The sequence below is a fragment of the Aplosporella prunicola genome, assembly GCF_010093885.1.
Source record: "Aplosporella prunicola CBS 121167 unplaced genomic scaffold K452scaffold_23, whole genome shotgun sequence".
NCBI classification, from domain to species: Eukaryota; Fungi; Ascomycota; class Dothideomycetes; order Botryosphaeriales; family Aplosporellaceae; genus Aplosporella; species Aplosporella prunicola.
Genome location: NW_022983551.1, coordinates 282,800 through 302,495, shown reverse-complemented (window position 1 = coordinate 302,495; position 19,696 = coordinate 282,800). Strand labels below are relative to the sequence as shown.

Sequence of the window (19,696 nt, the reverse complement as noted above, 5' to 3'; positions counted from 1 at the left end):
GCGCTATCCCACCTCCCCAATGCATCCATCCGTGTACCTCTAGTTTACGTGTAACTATGGCCGCTTCCATCCAGCAGACGATCCGCCAGTCGCCGCCCGTCGACCTCTCCCGGCCCTACGATGCTCGTTGGCTCCACGACAGGCACATCCTGATCACCGGTGGTGCCAGCGGCTTCGGTGCAGGCTTCGTCCGCCGGTGGGCCGCCAGCGGCGCTTCGGTCGTCCTAGGCGATGTCGACGCCGACAAGGGCGAACAGCTGGCCAGCAGCCTGCGGCAAGAACTAGGGAATGCAAATATTCACTTTGTCCACTGCGATGTCACCGACTGGCAGTCGCAGGTCAATCTCTTCAAGCAGGCTGTCAAGCTCAGTCCTCACGGCGGCATAGATACCGTCGTAGCAAACGCTGGCATAGCAGGTGCTGACCAGCTGGTAACCCCGGGAGACATGAGCGCCGACGAGCCACCTGAGCCAAACCTCAAGGTCACCGACGTAAATTTTTATGGAGTGCTCTACACAACGCATCTGGCCTTCTACTACCTCCCGAGGAACCCGGGCTCAAGCCCATCCGATCCCAACACCGACCCCTCGAATACCACTCGGGACCGCCATCTCCTTCTCCTAGGCTCAATGGCTTCGCTGGCCCCAATAGCCATCCTGCCCCAGTATGGAGCGGCAAAGCACGCCGTACTGGGCCTGTTTCGTTCACTGCGCACTTCGTCTTTTGTGCAGGGCGTGCGCGTTAACATGATCCTGCCTTACTTCGTTGACACGCCAATGCTCTCTGGAGTAGCCAAGACCATACTCGCAGGAAACGGCTTAGGAAAAGCCGACGACGTAGTCGATGCCGGAACGCGATTTACTGCAGATTCCAGTATCTGCGGAAGGGCGCTGGTCGTGGGACCGCCGGTCAAGGCGATGAGGACAGAAGATGGACAGCTTAGGCCGGTCGTGGGCGACGATACGGCTGATGGCACAGAAACAGGCATCTGGGAATGCTATGCCGACGACTTTGAGGAAACGGAGGTGTGGACGAGGCGATGGGTCGCCGTTTTGAATCAGCTGGAAAGGGCGATAGGGTGGAGTGGATGGGCGAAAGACATGGCCAAGACTGTCCTGAGCGCGTGGAGAGGAAGATGAATACCCGCTTTCCCGGGAGACAGAGACAGCAGTGTACGTGGTATCATCTTGGCATCATAAATGAAGCGGCAACATCATCACGCATTAGCGCCCGAACGCTAAATTATGTTCGGCTGCCTATTTGGGTCGAGCGTCGCCCGATATGGTTCGTGCTTGGGGCCGAGAAGCCGAAGCTAGAGCCTCCATTCCGTGCTGTCATGCACATCATTCACCTTTATAATGTCCATCGCACTCCGGACTCCCTTTTGGGACCCGCTGCTCCAGCAATACCTTCATCATGATGGCCGCACATCAAGGAAGCCCCATTCTGGTTGATGATGAAGGAAAGCCAATCTTCCCCTCCACCATCCCACCTGAAACTGAAGCCATACAACCTCTGCCGGGTACCGGGTCTGCTGAACAACATAAACATCGCCTACGAGCCGAGAAGCCCGCAGCTGCTGAGGGTCCTTGTTTTTCTCAAATGAGCTCTGGAAGTCGGACTAAACCAGGCCATGCATCACTATCTGCCAACAAAAGAGAGACAAACGACCGGATGTATACACAGACCAACAGCAATCGGCCGCACATCTACGACTCTGAAAGCACGAGCACGAGTTCGTCTTCTTCGACAGTTGAAGAAGTACCCGAGACAAATTCGCCATTTGGACATCGCTCTTCACGCCGGCCCAGACGGAGAAGACCAGAACACCAAGACCAGCAAAGCAGTCAAATGGATTCCAATCACAACCCGTACTCCAAGTTTTTCACTGAAAATAAACACTTTAGAACAAAAGGCAAGGTTTCGAAACGAGACGGACGTTTGAAGATATCTCTTAATGAGATCACGAATCACGGGTTCTTGGCAAACGCACTGGGACCCGGCATTGGCCATAACCTTGGTGGCCGTAGGGAAGTTGGAGAAAATGATGCACGTACAAACAGAAAAGAACAGTCCAAATCCGTAAAAGGTGACCAAAAGATGGACCTGGAGCTTTTTAACGTGGACAATACGCAGGTACCTCGTTTAAATATTGTTGTGATGGTAATCGGTTCGCGAGGAGATATACAACCGTTCATCAGAATCGGTAAGATTTTACAAGATCAACATGGACATCGCGTCAGGATTGCCACCCATCCAGCATTTAAAGAATTTGTTGAAAAAGATTCGGGTTTGGAGTTTTTCTCTGTGGGAGGTGACCCGTGGGAGCTCATGGCTTTCGTGGTCAAAAATCCTGGTTTGATCCCATCTGTGGAGACGATCAAAAAGGGAGAGGTTGGAAGAAGAAGAGCTGCCATGTCTAAGATGTTCGAAGGCATGTGGAGAGCTTGCATCAATGCTACAGACGACGAGCGTGACAAGGAGAACATGAAGATGAGTAAGCCTTACCAGCCATATGTGTAACACAACTACAGTTGACAAACATTAACCTTGAACTAGTGGATGATAAGAAATATTTTGTTGCTGACGCAATTATTGCGAACCCTCCAAGTTTCGCTCATGTGCATATAGCAGAGCGGCTCCAAATCCCACTTCACCTGATGTTTACATTCCCATATACGCCTACCCAGCACTTTCCGCACCCCCTAGCGAACATAAGAAGAAGCAATGTCGACACAAATTACACAAATTTCATGAGCTATCCACTCGTTGAAATGATGACGTGGCAGGGCCTTGGGGAGCTGGTCAACAAGTTTAGAACCCAGACATTGGGCCTGGAACCAGTGAGCACCCTTTGGGCACCTGGTCAATTGAGTCGGCTGAGAGTACCTTACACCTATATGGTGAGTCATGAGAATATATCCCTACGGAACTCAAGGATTGCGACTAACCATGAGATAGTGGTCTCCGAGCCTTGTACCGAAGCCAGAGGATTAGGGTCCGGAGATAGACGTCGCTGGATTCGTATTTCTTGAGCTTGCTTCTTCCTTCAATCCCCCCGAAAGCTTAGTAAATTTTCTGGATGCCGGGCCGCCACCGATTTATATAGGATTTGGCAGCATCGTTGTGGATGATCCGGAAAGTTTCACAAAAATGGTTTTCGAAGCAGTTCAAATGGCTGGTGTTCGAGCCTTGGTGAGTAAGGGATGGAGTGGCATTGGCGGAAAGGATGATGCACCGGAGAGCATCTACCTACTGGACAACACCCCGCACGATTGGTTATTCCCTCGTGTCAGCGCCGTGGTCCACCATGGCGGTGCGGGTACAACGGCAATTGGTTTAAAATGTGGAAAGCCCACCATGGTTGTTCCGTTTTTCGGCGACCAGCCGTTCTGGGGTGCAATGGTTGCTAGCGCAAAAGCTGGCGCCCATGATTGTACTCCATATAAGCAACTAACTGCCGATCAGCTCGCTGAAGGGATTAGACAGTGCCTGTCCGACGAAGAGAGAGAAAACGCCGGTAAGATTGCAAAAAGCATCGCAGATGAAGGAGACGGCGCCGCCAATGCCGTCAAGTCATTCCACAGAAGCCTACCACTTCGTGGGGAGAAATCTCTACGCTGCTCGATTCTGGAGGACCGCGTAGCTGCTTGGCATCTCAAGGACTCCAGCTTAAGACTAAGCCCTCGTGCTGCCGAGGTCTTGGTCAGACAACATAAAATCAAATGGGGCAATCTTCGACTGGCAAGAACCTATGGTTGGAACGACTTTGAGGGCCTTGGGGAACCAATCACTGGCATCGGGAGTGCACTGAGCGGTACTATAAAAGGTGCCGCAACCGGGATTGGGCCAGTACCTAAAAACGTAGTCAAACGTATCAAGAAGAGAGAGAACCACAAAAGGAAGAGGGTGATACGAATGGAGAAGAGCGGACGAGAACGTGGCAAAGCAGATTGGATATCAGGAGGGAGGAACGAAACTCCTGACGGTAATGACGATGGACATGCTTACGATAGAAAAGAACGCTCCAAATCTCCACAAAGGGGCACTGAAACATCCGCTCTATCAGCAGATCCGTTAAAAACCGTATTAAAGGAGATCGGGCGGGAGACAGGCCAAGGTTTCGCGGAGACCGGAGCATCAATTGCTAAAGCACCAATGGACCTCGCCCTGGCTCTCGCCCAAGGCTTTCACAATGTGCCGCGTCTCTACGGTGACGAAAGCGTTCGACGGCCTGTCCGGATATCAGGATTTTACTCCGGCCTTCGCGCCAGTCGCGACGAGTTTATCTTTGGCATCTACGATAGCTGGACGGGTCTTTACAAGCAGCCGTATCACGGCGCTAAAGAAGACGGAGCATTTGGTTTTGCCAAAGGGATTGGGATGGGTGTGGCCGGATTTGTCCTGAAGGATATAGCTGCCATCCTTGGTCCTGTAGGTTATACTGCCAAAGGCATCCACAAAGAGTTACGGAAGAAGCCTCAGCCCACGTATGCCATTCGTAAGACTCGCATTACTCAGGGCCGCAACGACTTTGAGGAACTCGGAGAAAACCAGGATGCGGTGAGAAAGACGGAAAAGAAAGTCTCTCGCGGCTGGGAAATTACGCAGGACGTCCTCGCATTCGAGCGCAGCCGCACGCGTGGGTTGGGGGGCTCGATAATCCGTCACCGTGGCCGCAAAAAGTGGCAAGAGGCCGGTGCAACAGACAACGTAGTGGCAGCCGAGAAAGCGTTGGCCGCACGGAAACGTGGAGAAGACCTCGACTCGGCGTTACAGAAGGAGCGGGAAGAGGTTGAGCTTGCAGGCGAACCGCGTGCAGGCGCCATGGGCCCGAAAGCGGAGGATGAAGACCAGAAGGAGGAGTTGCCGAATGGCAAGTTCATGAGCGGTCCGGGGCAGGAACGGGAGTTAGGCTAGAAATACCTATGGTCGTGTGACAACGCTTTTCTCAGCACATATACCAAATACACAACCTCACTCGATAAAAAATAAGCACTGTTAATTGCGTTAAGCAGACCTGTCTATTCAACTGGACTCGTTGTCCTCTTAGCGCTTCGCAAAAGGGTTCCTAAAGAATCTTAGCAACGTGTTTCAAGTCGAGTGCTACGATGCGAGTCTTACCTGACGACACGCCAGGAAAGTTATGTCTTCTCTAGGCATGTTCCCTTGACAAGCACCAACAGACGGACCCGAAAGCTCCCATGGCTGCGTCATTGATCATAATCTGGCTAGCCCAACTCTTTCAGAAGGGGAAGACCTTGGGGTGTCCCTCAATACCAAGGCGTATCTCTTATGTAGCATGACCCACGCTAGGGCCCTGCTGTCCGAAGGCCTGGATTGTGTTTTTGGCCTTGTTGATTTCCTCAATCTGCCGGTTGAACTCAATTGGCACACCCGTGGCTTGCTGCAGACTTCGGCCCTCTTTTACTCGCTGAACTTCTTCGAACTGGAAGTAAAATGGGTCTTCAATGAGCTTGGTCCGTGAGAGTGAGGTTTGGCGTGATGGATCCGAAGGTGTGGCTTGAATTGGGCTTTTGCTGCCCTCGGAACGCACGATGCGTGGTGTGGTCCCACTTGACGCATTGGAAATTCGGGATAAGTCGTCAACCATGTTTGTAGGAGGCTTTGCTTCGACTTGCGAAATTGTTGGTTGGTCCAAGAAGGCCCCGCTCTCAATCGACGAATCTGGAAGTGAATCGTTGGAATGGCGCGTCTCGGTGGACATTGCGAGGAGCTTCGAGCACCTATCGGAGCCAAGGAAAAAACAGTGTAGTTTTTGAGGTGAGGATTGTAGAGAGGGATCAAGGTGTCAAAGACACGCCTTATGAATGATAGACAGCCATTAAGCTTGCCATGTGACTGCGGGAAAAGCGGTGTCGACGGCGACGAGGAACTGAATCACGAAGACGTGTTCATAGACACGTGGCTCTCTGGCCACTGTGCTTGTACTAAAAGGGGGGATTGGTTTGTGATGTGAAGCAAAAGGGGTGAAATACGAGCGGACCGGGTAAGTAAATTGTATACAGTCAAGATTAACGACATCATTTGAGCTGGTTAGTAACTTCACTGTCGAAAAAGCGTTCATCGCTACACCGAGCCAGACTTTGTATGGCAACTTACACACACCTTTTACTATTATGGAAGGGTAAACGTTGTAAACGTCAATGACGAAAGAGAATCGACCTATATATAACAGGTGCCCTTCCAAACACCATGAAAAGTTCGCGGTTTAATACTATCGAATGGCATCGGGGTATAGCCACCCGAAAGTCAGGTGCATGAAACAAAACTTTTGATGGAATTCTTATCTAATTTTCATCTTGCGGATTAGATCATTAAATATTCCAATGCTTCTATCATAGCTCATTGCTGGCTTAGCATCATTGAACTCCGTAAGTCGTAAAAATAATACAATATCCCAAAGACTCATTAGGTTTTTTCGAATAAAGTCTTGTGCTCCAAGAGGCCTGTTTCCCATCCAACCTATTAGATAGTAAATGTACTGTTTTAAACCTGGCTCATGGCAGGAGGTCCACGACGAATGCCTCCGCGCATGTTGACGCTGCCACGGCTCTGCAAGAATGAGAAGACAGAAGAGGCTGCGAAGGCCGCGAAACCGAACCACAAGAAGGCAGTGGAGGCTTGAGCCTCGCGACAACGCCCCTCCTTGTCAGGAGAGCCTCTGGTGACGGAATTGGTGGCAGTGTAATGCTATTAAACAGGGTCAGATGGCTGGGCGTGCGAGGGAGGCGAGGATGGGGGCTTACGCGGTTGCTGCAACTGTGGCAGCCGAGATAAGCAGCCAGTGCAATGCCGCCACAAAGGAAAAAGATGGTGTTGAGCACATCGAGTGCGATGACAACCACCGGTACGCCCAGACCTTCTTTGAGGGTGGCGGGTATCAAGTAGAAGAGCGATAGCATGGCGAAGACAGCTACAAACATGCTGTAGTTGACGATGCTTGGGTTGCCGGAATAGGCTGTGGCAATCATGTTGCCAATAAGAGACATGATCAAGAGGGCCCAGAGGAACTGGGGCAGGTTAGTCGAGACCGAGATCGGGTGTGGCGCGTGAGCGCGTTCTGGACATACCTGGAGCCCTCTCATGACTAGGTTGAGCGCCTTGGAGACCATGATTTTTTTGGTTGAATGGGCGATGTCGAGGGATGGGGAGAGAGGGCAGAGGGCAGAGGGCGGTTGAAGGGTAGCGGATGGCTGGGGAAAGGGCGGCAAGGAAGGCTGGGCATGTTATTATAGCTGGGGGATGACGTTGAGTGGATGACGTCGCGCATCCGACACAGCCGCTCTCCAACCGCCACGGTGACGGACGTGAGTGGGCTTGTTGATGGCTAAGTAGACTTGTATGATGCGCGTGCGAATGATGAGATCGCCCTTGGACCCTGTGCGTAGATCGACTAGTGGGTGTGAATCAAGACTCCATGAGGCGCGCCCTTGGTTCCGTCAACGACGAAGCAGCAACGGCAGGCCGCGTCGCGTCTGGCCGGTCAGGTGAGTTTCCCAGGGTCTTCGTCAGGCCATTAGTAGTGGCACACTCGGCTTGCATGTCCTACCATGAGCCGCGTAGGGCACGGGACTTGGAGACGGGTGTGCAGCGGGGTAAAGGGCAGCCGGCAGCCCCTCACTTTCCACAACCAAGGGGATGCGCGGTTTTTGTTAGCAAAGACAAGACGGCAGCGCCCGCGTGCGGGGCTCGACCGCACTCGGCCGCGGGAGATGTCGAGATCTCGTGCGCGTGACTATGCAATGCAGCGGGCCGCGGTGGAGGTGGAGTTCGAGGTGGAGAGACATTGACATTGAGTAGTTAGAGAGAGAGAGGATGGAGAGAGAGAAAGAGAGAGGGATGGAGTAGCAGCAATAGCAGCAGCCAGCCAGCTAGCCAGCCAGCAATCACACATTATGACATTGGCACGTTGGCACATGAAATAATTATAAGAGAAGACTCGTCCAACAAAATCGCCGATCAGCAAAAGCCCCCAAAGCGGCAAGGTCTTCTCCGCATTTTCTTTGCGAACCCCCCAGGGGCCGTGCGGCGGCTGCAGCAAAGCAGCAAGCCTCATAGGTAGCCGTGGCCCTCTCTCGCTGCTCTCGCTCTCCCTCTCTTCCTCCCCCCGTCCCGTCCAGCTTGCGGCAGCGCGTCCTCCTCCCCGGAAAGCCTGAACCACCTTGTGTCGACCTCTCTCTCCCCGTCCTTCCACCTCCCCGTTCCCACTCACGCGCCCGCTACGGACACGCTTCCGCGGATTTGTGGGGAAGCTGTCGAACCACCAGGCCCGTTACCCGAAACGCCCACCTCACGCTCCCGCGCTTCCTTCCTGCACGCCCGCAGCCACAACCTCTCGACGACAACAACAATGCCCTCTCGCTGATCCCCACACCTGAAAACCACCAACCTCCACCGAGCGCGACCTCTCCCCACATTCTTCTTTCCCGCTGACCCGCCCGGGCGAATGCCACATCGCTTGCCCACCAAGAGCTCGGGATAGGCGGCGTCGGAAAAGCCAGGCGCATTGGATTCGCGTGCAACTCGCGCAACTAGGCCTTGAAAGCTGAAGCGCACGAGCGCCTGCGGCCTTGAGCGCCCCCCCCCAGGAGTTTTTCCGGTTACTGTGGCAATAGATCTCTCTTGCGGTACGCTCCGTCGCGCATTGCTGCCCATGGTCTTCCTTGCGCTAACGACAAGGCAGTACTTGTTAAACGGTATAGATAGACGCGTTGCTGGTCCTGTAATTATTTACCGTTCCTGTATACTAGGTAAGCAAGGCTCTTCCGTGGCAGCTTCCCCGGCTTTTGCTGCCCTCGGTGTGGCGTGTGCGGCGAGATCTGCGGCCACATGAACACGAGCGCACGCCTGTTTGGACATACTGCCAAGACGTCTGTCGTGGACGCGCCCAGTCCTGTCACCAAAGCGTGAGAGCGTTTGATGCGCTGATGGTTGGGCGCCGTGGTCAATTGACTGGCCCACCGCATCTTCGCATCACTCGGCTGCACGTGGAACGTCATATTCCTGGATGTCTCCTGATCTCCTTTAGCTTCAAGACTTCAAAGCAATCCATGATTCTAACTCGAAACAACCTGAATAGTAATACGCAGAGGCCGGATCCTCCGTCCCGGATTCACTAGACAAGCTACCTTGAGGCCCGTGACTTTTCACTAAAGGCCAGTTTTTGAACGCGCGACACTCGACCTTCAGTGTCGCCTCCACCTGCCGCTCTACGAGCTGCCTCTTTAGAGAGCCGCTGTACACCGCCTTTTCTCAAAAAGTCACGCCCTCACATCCGCTGCGGGTGTTGCCCCTCTTACTTTTCTTTTTTGACAAAGGTACGTCTACATCATATGTATTTGACACGGCTTGTGGCATGCGCTTTCACTCTCGACATCTCATCAGCCATTTTGGTTGTCTTCAGCTCCTCTGAGAAGTTTCGAGTGTATATCTTGCTCACTCTACATTACTACCACACGCAATTGCCCCACATATTTCAGTCACACTTCACTCACCCAGCAAATATCCCACGAAACCTACCGCAAGACGCTAGTCTACTTGTTTGTGCTAGTACTCCGGGAGTTGCGCCAAGCCTGATAGCATACTTGGACGTTGTCTCAAGTCACCGGCGTGTATTTGGCCTCTCGCAAGCCCGTTTATTTCCTCACTATTTCTCTCCTTAGATCCTTTGACACCCTCACTCACACTCTCGTTGTCAAGAAACTTAAGGCAAAAATTGATAGCTAACCGGGAACCTACTCCAGTAGCAGCGAGCGCGTGCTTGGTTTTTTGGCTATATTTCTTCACGAGAAAAAAAGAAAAAAACAACAGAGATCTGGCCCTTCGAAGTGTACCTTGACACCATCGTATCCATCAACTTCGCCTTCGATCTTCTATCTCGATACCATCCGCCTTAACTGGTGAGTACAAGAGCCTTTTAAATCTTTCGACACATTCCTTACGTTGTCCTTTCCGAGCACATTCTGATTACACCAGCTGAAGAGACATGTACTAGAGAACCATATATTTCGCCATCCATTCCATTGACAGAATTATCAAGGAAAAGGAATTGCTAGGGAAAAACAAGGATTATGACTACGATACCATCGTCGAGGAGCGCCCAACGGAACGCTCAACCCACTGCCACTGCCAAAAACGGCGCATCGGCATTCTATTTGGAAAGGACTCTGAGTCAAGTGTCACGCGGAGGAAGCCCGCATTCCGAAGCTGTGGCGTCCTCAGAGGACGAACGTGACATCGTCGTCAAGAAACCGAGCCAAGCGCCGCAACTTGTCAGAAAAAGCTCGTCTCAAGCGATGCCGCCGCATCGCAGGGGCTCGTGGTTGGCCGAAGTCCAGCCTACTCCTGTCGCTAGACGGCTTTCCCAAGGGGGGGTTTCGATATCCTCGAACAATTCGCAACCAACGACGCCAGGAGAACAGGCACCATGGAAGAATACCAAGCCTGCAGCCACTGGTATATCCTACAGCAACCCCTTCGGGACAGACACGCGGAGGGAACCGCCAGCACGTCTTTCAGAAGTATCGCCGTCACCCTATTTCGGAATCGCAGACGAAGTCTATTCACCGAGCCACGAGGAACCAGGAGATGATGGATTTGGCCATTACCAGTCTAAAAACCAACGCTCACAGTCATATTCCGTTGGTCAGATCGATCGTGATGATATGCAATTCCCCGCACCCCATCGCGGTGTCGGCGCACGCGCAAGCTTTCAACCTCTCTACCAGTCCTCACGCCCTAGCGGACTCAGCGAGCTTCGTGAAGAAGAAGTGAGCAGCCAGAATTTAGGTATTCCGCTCTCGCTCAGCCGAACAGGCAGCCGTGTCGAGTCTGGGCCTGGTAGTTCGGCCTTGCTTAAGCAGGCGGTACAGCAACAACAACGCCAGCGTACGTCAAGTGCAAGTATCCATGCAGGTAATTGGGCACCACAAAGGGTGCAGAATTATTCAGAAGCATCGGATTACGCAATTGATGAAGCGGATGACTATGATTCCGATTCTGGTGCTCCCCAGTACTCCAACATGCTCGGCCGCGGTCTTGTTGACAGGCGCTTCAGTGAGATGACGTCCCCTCTACGTCCTGACCCGTTCAGTCGTTTCAGCGAAGGGGTCCGAAGGTCGCAGTGGCAGAGTTCTCTTGGCTTCGAAGGCTCCGACGAAGGCTCACAAAGCCGACGTCACTCATTCGCATTCCCTCGACCCCAGGCTCGTAACAGCCTTGCAAGTTCATTCCCTTTCACCGACGGCACAATGGAAGATGAACGTGCCCCCCAGAACTCACTTGCTCAACCGGTCCAGGACGTTTCCCACATCGGACTTCATTCTCCGCCCGCCAAATCGCACCACCAGACTCTCAACCATGACCAGGAGTACGCTCACTTCCGTACGAACTCTGGTGACGAGGAAACTGCAATTGAGTTAGGCCAAGCCAATGACCGCGCCTTTGCGCACTCATACTTTAGCGGCTACGGCCCGGCAATGCGAAGCGTTGCGGCAACCACGTCTGGCATCCCAGCCACGGCTTCGGCCATCGTCAACCCATACGCAGCACCGACTGTGGCACGTCCCACAAAGCACCTTTACATCGTGACGTTCAAATGCTCACGTTCTGACGTGTACTACATTCCGGAAAATGTCGGTCTTGAAGTGAAGTCTGGCGACATGGTTATTGTCGAAGGAGACAGAGGTCAAGATCTTGGTCAAGTCACGCATGTCGACGTCACGCTTGAGGAGGCTAGACAGCATTTGAAAGAGGCATCCGAGCAGCACTTCCGCTGGCTTATGATGTTCTCGCGTCATGTCCAAAATGGGACCAGCGGGGCAGTCAACCCCAACGGCATGCTCGCAGCTTCAAATGGAGAGCAGCTTGGCAGGGAGGGTGGAATGGGGCCTCGTCCACCTACGCAGGCCCCACAAGTCGATGACCTAAGGCCGAAGATGTTGAAACGGCTTGCTCAAGGACACGAGATCCAGGTACTCCGTGACAAGGAGGGTGCTGAAGCGAAGGCAAAGCGCGTCTGTCAGCAAAAAGCCATCGAACACGGACTCACCATGGAGATCTTGGATGCTGAATACCAACTCGATTACAAGAAGCTCACATTCTTCTACTACGCAGACTGCTACATCAACTTCAACCATCTCGTCACCGACCTCTTCAAGATCTACAAGGCAAGAATTTGGATGTCAGCTGTCAATCCTGCATCCTTTGCAACACCTTCCAATACCCTCAACCAGCTTCCCCCTCCCTCAAGCCTCGGGCCCGGTGCAACATCATCTGCGAATGGGGCTTTCAATAATAACTCCATGTCTGTTCGTTCACCCTATGGTCGAGGAGCGTTTAGTGGTATGTATACGCAGCTAGCATGACCCGCCCATGTGCACACAATTTTTAATACAAGTACAGCACCACGTACGCCCGGAAACCTTGATGTCGGACCGAGCGCGACGCAACAAGAGTATTCTGAAGCTCCGGGAAGATCTCTGTACACTTACGCGTCGACCCAGCCTTACGGTGGTTTCAATCCCGTAGCTTCAGCCTATGCCCCCACTTGGATGCAGAGCCCATCCTCTGCCGAACATGTTCACCAGTACATGATGCGCTACAACAACCATCCATATTTCCAAGGATATCACCTTTATCCTGGCCAGGAGGCTTCCTCGGGCGTTCGTGGCGGTGCTGCCTCCCCACATACCGAAGGAGACCAGAATCTCGCGCAGAACTTCCAAGACCTTTCGCTTCATCCACGACCCACCTCTTAGGTCAATGGCCCCGGGTAAAATTCAGGGGTCCAGCAGAAATATTGCCATACAAGCGCACAGACCTTGCCAACTGTAGAATTTTTGGCGGGACATCAAAGACATCAAATGACCGAGGGCCCGCAGAACATGCCCCGGCTCCTATTCTTACGACACCGCTTCGATCCTAATCTCTTCTGCAGTTTGGATTGTAGACTTGAGCCGGATCGTCTGACGGTCGTCCTGGCCTGGTTATGAAGCTCACACCCTTCTTTGCTATTTTTGCTTTTCCACCACGAATTCCTACTTCCGATTCCCCCAGTTTGCAGTTCCATATTTCCCTCAGAGTTTGCTATCGGCAGGCTGAAGGGAGCACGCCGACGAGGGTGTTTTACGGCTTGTGATTGAAGGCGGAAAAAGTCGGTTTTCACCCGCGGCCTTCCTCCTGCTTTCCAGGCAATTCCTTCAACTTTTCTATTTGAGTACATGCGAACACGGCAACTTGCCTAGAAGCAGCGACGGCGGCGAGAGAGGGAACGAAGGCGCTGAGTGCTTGATTCATGTCATGTAGCTACGATCCCAAGCTAGGTAGCCACCAAAACACGATTGCTTTGCCCGGCGTTGGGTTGCGCCTTCCGCTTTACCTGTTGTGTTGACTTGACGCTTGACCAGCCACCTCACACGCATCAACACACAAACATACAGCATGGCAACCGACAATGCGAGCGCGAGCCAGTTACGTCTCACCCTGCAAACACATATGCACGCATCACTAACGGCAGCAACAGGGAAATGCGTGAGCTTGCAAGAAGCGTCGCGACCCGCATGTCACAATCACGCAGCAACGACGGGCGTGAGACGGTCGAGAGGGACAGCAGGGAGCTCGCCGAGCTGATTGGACAAAGCCAACGGAAGGCGTAAGCACAGCGACAGGCCAAGAGCAAGACGTGGCTGACGGTGGGTGCTCAGGACCAGACAACAGGCAGCTTTCGGCAGCTCGATTCAGGCGACACTGTCGGCTGCGCTGCGGTCGCGACCACCGGAGCTCCCCAGGCTGGTGCCCGAGCAGCTCATGACGGGCTACGCGGAGGCGATGCAGACGGTGAAGGAAGTGCAGGGGCTTTCGGAGTGTCGGCTTGGGCCGGGGTGGGCGTCGGACGTGGGCAAGGCGCGGGCGGCGGTGGAGAAGGGACACTCGATCAAGCGGCAAGCAGTGGAGGTCGCGGGCAGAGAGCAGGCTTCGGCGTTGCATCAGGGATGCAAAGGGGTCAAGAGGCTGAGCGGCGGGCTTTTATAAGTTTATACCTTTACGTCATGCCGGGGGTGTGATCAGAGGTGGCCTGTGCCCTCGGGGACCACAGACAGTAACTCTCAGATGCAGCACAAGCAGCAGAAAAACAGACTGTCATTCATGCCTGCGCCCTCTGACTGTGTCTCTCCCTCTCTCCCTCGCCGACATCGCCCGCTTCCCACGCCCTCGCCCACGCCCTCGCCCTCGCTGCCCGTGCGCCGCCCTGCCCTCTCGCGACTGCACCTTCCCGCCCAACCACCGCTCCAGCGGCACCATGTCGTTTTCCTAGCCACCGAACCCTCAGCCTCATAGTCCCATCACCCACCCGCCGTCGCAATGGTCAAGGCAGACCCCAAGAAAGACTACTACGCCGATCTCGAGATTCCCTACAATGCCGACGCCGACGATATCCGCAAACAGTTTCGCAAGCTTGCCCTCAAATGGCACCCTGACAGGAATCCCGGCAACGAGGCCGAATGCGTCCCCAAGTTCCAAGCCATTCAGGCCGCCCATGAAATCTTGGGCGACCCCGATCAGAAGCTGAAATATGACGCCGAACGGAGAAAGAGAGGCGTCTACGGCACCACGTCGAGAGCGAGCGCGCCGCGCGGCAATCCCTACCAAGCCACTTCAAACTTCCCTCCACCGCCCCGACGCACCGCGCGCCCGCAACCACAGCCTTCCAGGCCAGAGTATGCATCGACTGCTTCACATGGCGCCAGTCGTTTCACAAACTTTCCCAAGCCCCCTCCAACCTCACAAAAGTCCGACGCAAAACGGAACGCCGAAGATAAGGCGAATGTCTTCAAGGCATGGCAGAACATGAACCACCGCCCGAAGGCGCCGTCGCAAGGTGCTATGCCTGAAGGCTACGCGAGAAAATCCGCATGGGAAGCTGCAAATGAAACCAAACCGGGCATGGGACGGAGCAACAGCACCAGGGTACCGAGAAAAGGTGGTTTCGACCCTGCGACGCCGGGCGCCGATGAACCACCAGCAACCGGCACCTCGAGCTATTATAGACGGCCTGTACCTCCGCCACCTCCAAGTGCTACTTCGCAGCAGTACCCTGATCCTCTGAAGCGTTTCAAGGAGACGGTGGAGCAGAATGTCCCATTCGCAGAGGGCAGCACTCGAGCAAGATCGCCCTACAATTCCATGGGTGGCGAAAAGACCTTTGTAGATCCGCTTAGACGCTCAACAAGCCAAAAAAACTCTTCAAAACAAACAAGTTCGTCTGAAGAACAGTCGGAGCACTCGGTGCCTCGTCGCTCCACGGGCCGCCATCACAGTGCCAGCCCGGTTGGAAGGAAGGGCAACGCCACGCGTCCTTTTACTATGTATAGCTCTAGCGAGGATGAGGAACCCTACGAGACAGCGAAACCAAGATACCAGACTGAGAAGGCATCGAGGCCTCAAACAGCGCCAAACAAGCAGACAGGTGCAAGCGCGAATGGGCATCCGACTCAGGCGGACAGCACCAGCAATGCTGAGGGCGCCCGGGCTCCAAAGGCTCAACCAACAATGTACGGCAAACCATCTCTTCATCAACACCGCACGAAAACACTACAGTCACACAAAATCTGGCCCTATTGGGCATACCCGTCTAGCGTTGCACCACCTCCGTTTCCCCCTAACATGTCCTCTTCAAAAGCAGCAGGCCGCGGCAGCCATGATACTATGTCAAACTCATTTTATACCGGCCGTTCCTCTAAGCGGCAGCAGAACAACAACAGTGCTAACGATGTATTCAGCTTCACTTTCCCCATCAACCCCGACACGTTCAACGAGACGAAGAGCGAGCAGTCCAAGAGTAAAAGCACAGACTACATCAACACAACGTTTTCACCAAAAGGTTGGAGTGGCAAGTTCGAAGGCAGTACGGACTACTTCACAGGAACCATGCCGGCCCAAAGCAGTCGTCCAAAGACGTCGCCGGTTCGAGGTCGGCCCCAGAGCGCCGGGCAGTACAAGACGCATGCCGCCGCTTTTGGTGCGAGTCAGTTCCCACCGCCACAGGACCAACCGTCGACCGGGTTTGGGCCATCGGGCACTCCAGGAGGTGTGACAACCCCCGGAGCTGTCAAGTTTTCAAAGGAAACGTGGGTCCAGACATTCAAAGACCCCAGTTTCATGCTGCCGACGAACCCACCGAAGCCCCCATCCCCGGCGAAGGGACCCACGGCTCCTAGGCGGATGAAGCAGCCGAAATCGCGAGCCAATGTAAAGCCGCAGCCAGCCAGTGTAACTGATGATGATGACAGCAGCGACGATGATACTGGTAAGGCGGACAAGGCTGATGTCGCGGACGAGAACGCAATGGACATAGACCCTGCCCCAAGCGAGTCAACCACCACTAACGGAGCAGCGAAAGGACCTAGGATGGTGCCCGTCCCACCCTCGCGGCCAGATTGGAGGAACCCGCAGGAACAGGACAAGACAACCGATGATGCTGACACGATTCGTTTGGGCGATCTGAAGAATGTGGCTCCGTTCACCGCGTCAGACGAAGGCCTTAAAGACCTTAACGACCTTGCCTCTACGCTACCTTTCGAGTCGCGCCCGTCTGCATCTCACCCGACGCGCACCTCGGAAGCCGCAAGCCTCCGGCTGCCTGACATGCCAAAGGCACCCGAGGCGCCGCAGCATCTGACAAAGTCGGCGTGGGCCGAGTACGTGACGAGGATGGGCAGCTACATGCAGCAGTTCAACCGGTTCGACTCGCACATGCTGCAGCACTTTGCAGCGCGGCAGCACGAGGTTGAAGCGATGGGCACGCCGGTGGCGTGGCTGGGAGCAGTGGGCGACACGACGACGGGCGGTGGGTTTGGAAGCTACATGCAAGGCGTCAGGGAAGACGAGAGGGCGCGCATGCACTGGAATGTTGGGTGGGAGAAACATCGTACGACGATGGAGGGATTCGAGGGGAGCCGGGCCAGGGTGCTGAAGGGCGGACTGACGGGCTGATTGTTGCACTGCGAGTGGTAGTAGTTATTAGATGAGTCTACGATGTCGAGCTTGAATACCTACTGCTTACCCTGCGTTTCAGGCATTGCTCGTTCGGGCCTAGCGGTAGATCAAACACGATCTGCGCTGCTCCACAAGTTCCACACGTCAATCGCTCTCGCATCCCGGCACGCTTACGAGTCCCCGACGCCCCTACTACGTACGCCCGTCGCCATGTCGTCCTCTCCCTTTCTCTCCCCTCCCCCCGAAATTCTTTTTCCAATGCTCTCTTAAATAAACAATGTACTCCAACGAAGACTATGGCTCAATACTGCTTTTACTGAAGGCACGCAAGCCCAGAAGCCTGCTGCTGGCCTTTGGCCTGGCCGTCGTCTCGCTCTGTCTGCTTTGGGCCAACTCCTCCGAGGTAGGCAGGAAGCACTTAACCACTTACCCACCTTTTCTAACATCTGACACCCACCCAGCACCCAGCCGTGCCAGCCCACGCCGCAAACACCTTGCGGCCTGCTGAGTCAACCCCGCCAGTGGTCAACGCCACCACCACCACTGCTCAACCCGCCGAGCCCTCCGAGGCCACAGATGGCCCAAAGTTCCGTCTGATCATCCCCGCCGCCGAGGCGAGCCCGGACTTTTGCAGGACTGTCCTGAGCGGCATGCTCCTGGACTTTCCTCCTCCTACCATTCTGGGCTATGATGAGCGCCACCCGGAAACCATGGTGGCAAGCATCCAAGAGCATCTGGAAGAAGAGAGCATCAACGATGATGACCTCGTCCTTATTGTCGACGGCTACAGTGTCTGGTTCCAGCTTCCATCTTCCGTGCTGATAGCGCAGTATGAGCATCTCTTGGAAAGGGCAAATGCTCACCTGCTCGAAAAATACGGCGCGGCTCGCCCTTCAACGCCCTACGACGCTCCGAGGCCTCTGTTCACGCAGTCCGTCATCTGGGGCGCGGATGAGCGTTGCTGGTCGAGCGCTGAGGCCAATGCCACCTGTGCGTCCGTGGCCGAACCTACGGCTAGAAGAGGAGGCAAGCTAGAGGGAGACAGTACCTTCGAGCGCAAATATCTCACTTCAGGTACTGTGATGGGTCCTGCCCGCGACCTACGTGCCATTTTCTCTGCTGCAAAGATGCAAGGTCCCGACAGCAATGGGAACCGTGATATGCAAACCATGTTTGCCACGCTCTTCGGCGAACAGCAACAGGCTCGAGAGCAAATCAGGCGCGAGAATCTGGGCACTGCTGGACGATGGCGCGAATGGCTGGTCCAGCAAGTCCGTGGTCCATGGATCAGTTCATCCCGGCTGGACCACGCTACGAACATGACCATCGTCCCAGGCAGGCAGTACGAGTATTCGATGGGCCTAGACAACAACGGCTCTCTCTTTCAAACCATGACGCCTCCGCACACGTTCAGCGGCAATATTCGTTTTCTCCGGTACAATGAAAGCGTACTGTACAACGCCAGCGATAACTTCCCTTCTGCTCTCGACGTCCATGGTTCTCCCTTCGCGCTTTCTGCAGGGGACGCCGAGTCTGCTGCCATTCCAAACAACGAGCCAAACGGATTGGCCATTGATCCAGAGCTCGATGCCCTTCCCTCTAGTGAGCAACAATGGGCTCTGCTACCACTTGCGCACAACCTGCGCACCGGCTCCGTGCCCGCAGCACTCCACTTCCCCGCAGGTATGCCGATGAGCAGCAGCAACGGCGCAGACTACGGCGTCGACAGCATCCAGTACCTGGACCCGCGCGAGGTGCTGTGGCCGCACCTCTGGTTCTACCCGCACGCGCGCGCTCTGCTGAGGCGCTACATGCGGCAGAGCACGGTTGGCGAGCTGGAGGACGAGGTCAACGCCCACAGCCGGTGGTGGCGCGCCAGCGACGTGCGCGGCGGGCGTGGTGGCGTCTGGACTGACAATGCCGAGTGGTTGGCATGGGGCGATATCTGCGCCGGGTACGAGAGCGAGGTGTTTGGAGACGGAAAAGGCGTTTGGATGCAAGAGATGGAGGAGAGGGTCAGCTATGAACCCTGGGATTAAAGACGATGTTTGAGGGTCGTGAAGGCGCTGGAGCGGCCACTGGCATTTTCCTTCCAGCTCGCGGCGTGGTTCCTTGGGGGCATCGATTAGGTGATTTGCTTTTGCTGGCGTTGAATGATACCGCGACAGGTCTTGGGAGTATCTGCTAAGATCCACTTAAATGTGGGGAAGACGGCGTTTCGGGAGACTCTGGAGATGATCAATGAAGGCTAGCGAGATATATATAGTGATAGTACATAGTAAAACTCAGATATATACATACTTAAATTTGACCCCAGTGAAACCAGCCAAGTTCGTCTGGTTTGCGATATTACGTGTAGCTTCGCCAGTAGGTGAAAATAGCCCTTTTTCGTGATATTCTAGAAGTTTCTTTCTGCTATTATTAGATTCTGTGTCAACATGTTAAAAGAGCTTCTGTCGGTCGAAAATCGACGTTTTTTGTTGTATGCAAATCTAAGCCTTTCCCATAACTATGCGACGAAGACAGACACGACCTGAGTCGTCCCGACCTCGATACTAAGTCGCTGGTTGCGGCACCAATGTTGGATTTCATTTCTCTTTGGGATGCCGCTGACTGGATGAGGAACAAACGAAAATCAATGACAGGAGGGTACCAGTGTATTATAAAATCCCCCCCC

At 54.4% G+C, this 19,696-nt stretch overlaps 7 protein-coding genes across 7 annotated transcripts; 5 read left to right on the top strand and 2 right to left on the bottom strand.

Annotated features, from left to right (window-relative positions):
• Window positions 1–56: 56 nt before the first annotated feature.
• K452DRAFT_328721 (uncharacterized protein) lies at window positions 57–1,139 on the top strand (the record flags this gene model as incomplete). The annotated part of the gene is made up of 1 exon (XM_033545003.1): window positions 57–1,139. One exon carries the CDS (start codon window positions 57–59, stop codon window positions 1,137–1,139), a length of 1,083 nt encoding a protein of 360 aa, XP_033394244.1.
• Window positions 1,140–1,602: 463 nt separating this feature from the next.
• On the top strand, window positions 1,603–4,920 carry K452DRAFT_328720 (glycosyltransferase family 1 protein; the record flags this gene model as incomplete). Its single annotated transcript, XM_033545002.1, has 5 exons — window positions 1,603–2,497; window positions 2,560–2,903; window positions 2,962–2,976; window positions 2,998–4,563; window positions 4,612–4,920. The coding sequence occupies 5 exons, from the start codon at window positions 1,603–1,605 to the stop codon at window positions 4,918–4,920; spliced, it is 3,129 nt and encodes a 1,042-aa protein (XP_033394243.1).
• Window positions 4,921–6,278: 1,358 nt separating this feature from the next.
• Window positions 6,279–7,336, bottom strand: K452DRAFT_290665 (uncharacterized protein). The gene is made up of 3 exons (XM_033541039.1): window positions 7,095–7,336; window positions 6,771–7,034; window positions 6,279–6,714 (listed from the first exon to the last, which is right to left on the bottom strand). The coding sequence occupies exons 1-3, from the start codon at window positions 7,134–7,136 to the stop codon at window positions 6,511–6,513; spliced, it is 510 nt and encodes a 169-aa protein (XP_033394242.1). The 5' UTR covers window positions 7,137–7,336; the 3' UTR covers window positions 6,279–6,510.
• Window positions 7,337–10,094: 2,758 nt separating this feature from the next.
• On the top strand, window positions 10,095–12,782 carry K452DRAFT_311464 (uncharacterized protein; the record flags this gene model as incomplete). Its single annotated transcript, XM_033543430.1, has 2 exons — window positions 10,095–12,366; window positions 12,427–12,782. The coding sequence occupies 2 exons, from the start codon at window positions 10,095–10,097 to the stop codon at window positions 12,780–12,782; spliced, it is 2,628 nt and encodes an 875-aa protein (XP_033394241.1).
• A 606-nt stretch (window positions 12,783–13,388) lies between these two features.
• K452DRAFT_87790 (uncharacterized protein) lies at window positions 13,389–14,198 on the bottom strand. Its single transcript, XM_033547265.1, has one exon. The coding sequence runs from the start codon at window positions 14,008–14,010 to the stop codon at window positions 13,531–13,533; it is 480 nt and encodes a 159-aa protein (XP_033394240.1). The 5' UTR covers window positions 14,011–14,198; the 3' UTR covers window positions 13,389–13,530.
• Window positions 14,199–14,220: 22 nt separating this feature from the next.
• K452DRAFT_87840 (uncharacterized protein) lies at window positions 14,221–17,310 on the top strand. Its single transcript, XM_033547266.1, has 2 exons — window positions 14,221–15,575; window positions 15,804–17,310. The coding sequence occupies exons 1-2, from the start codon at window positions 14,386–14,388 to the stop codon at window positions 17,014–17,016; spliced, it is 2,403 nt and encodes an 800-aa protein (XP_033394239.1). The 5' UTR covers window positions 14,221–14,385; the 3' UTR covers window positions 17,017–17,310.
• K452DRAFT_301059 (uncharacterized protein) lies at window positions 17,297–19,058 on the top strand (the record flags this gene model as incomplete). The annotated part of the gene is made up of 2 exons (XM_033542397.1): window positions 17,297–17,422; window positions 17,481–19,058. 2 exons carry the CDS (start codon window positions 17,297–17,299, stop codon window positions 19,056–19,058), a joined length of 1,704 nt encoding a protein of 567 aa, XP_033394238.1.
• Window positions 19,059–19,696: the final 638 nt, after the last annotated feature.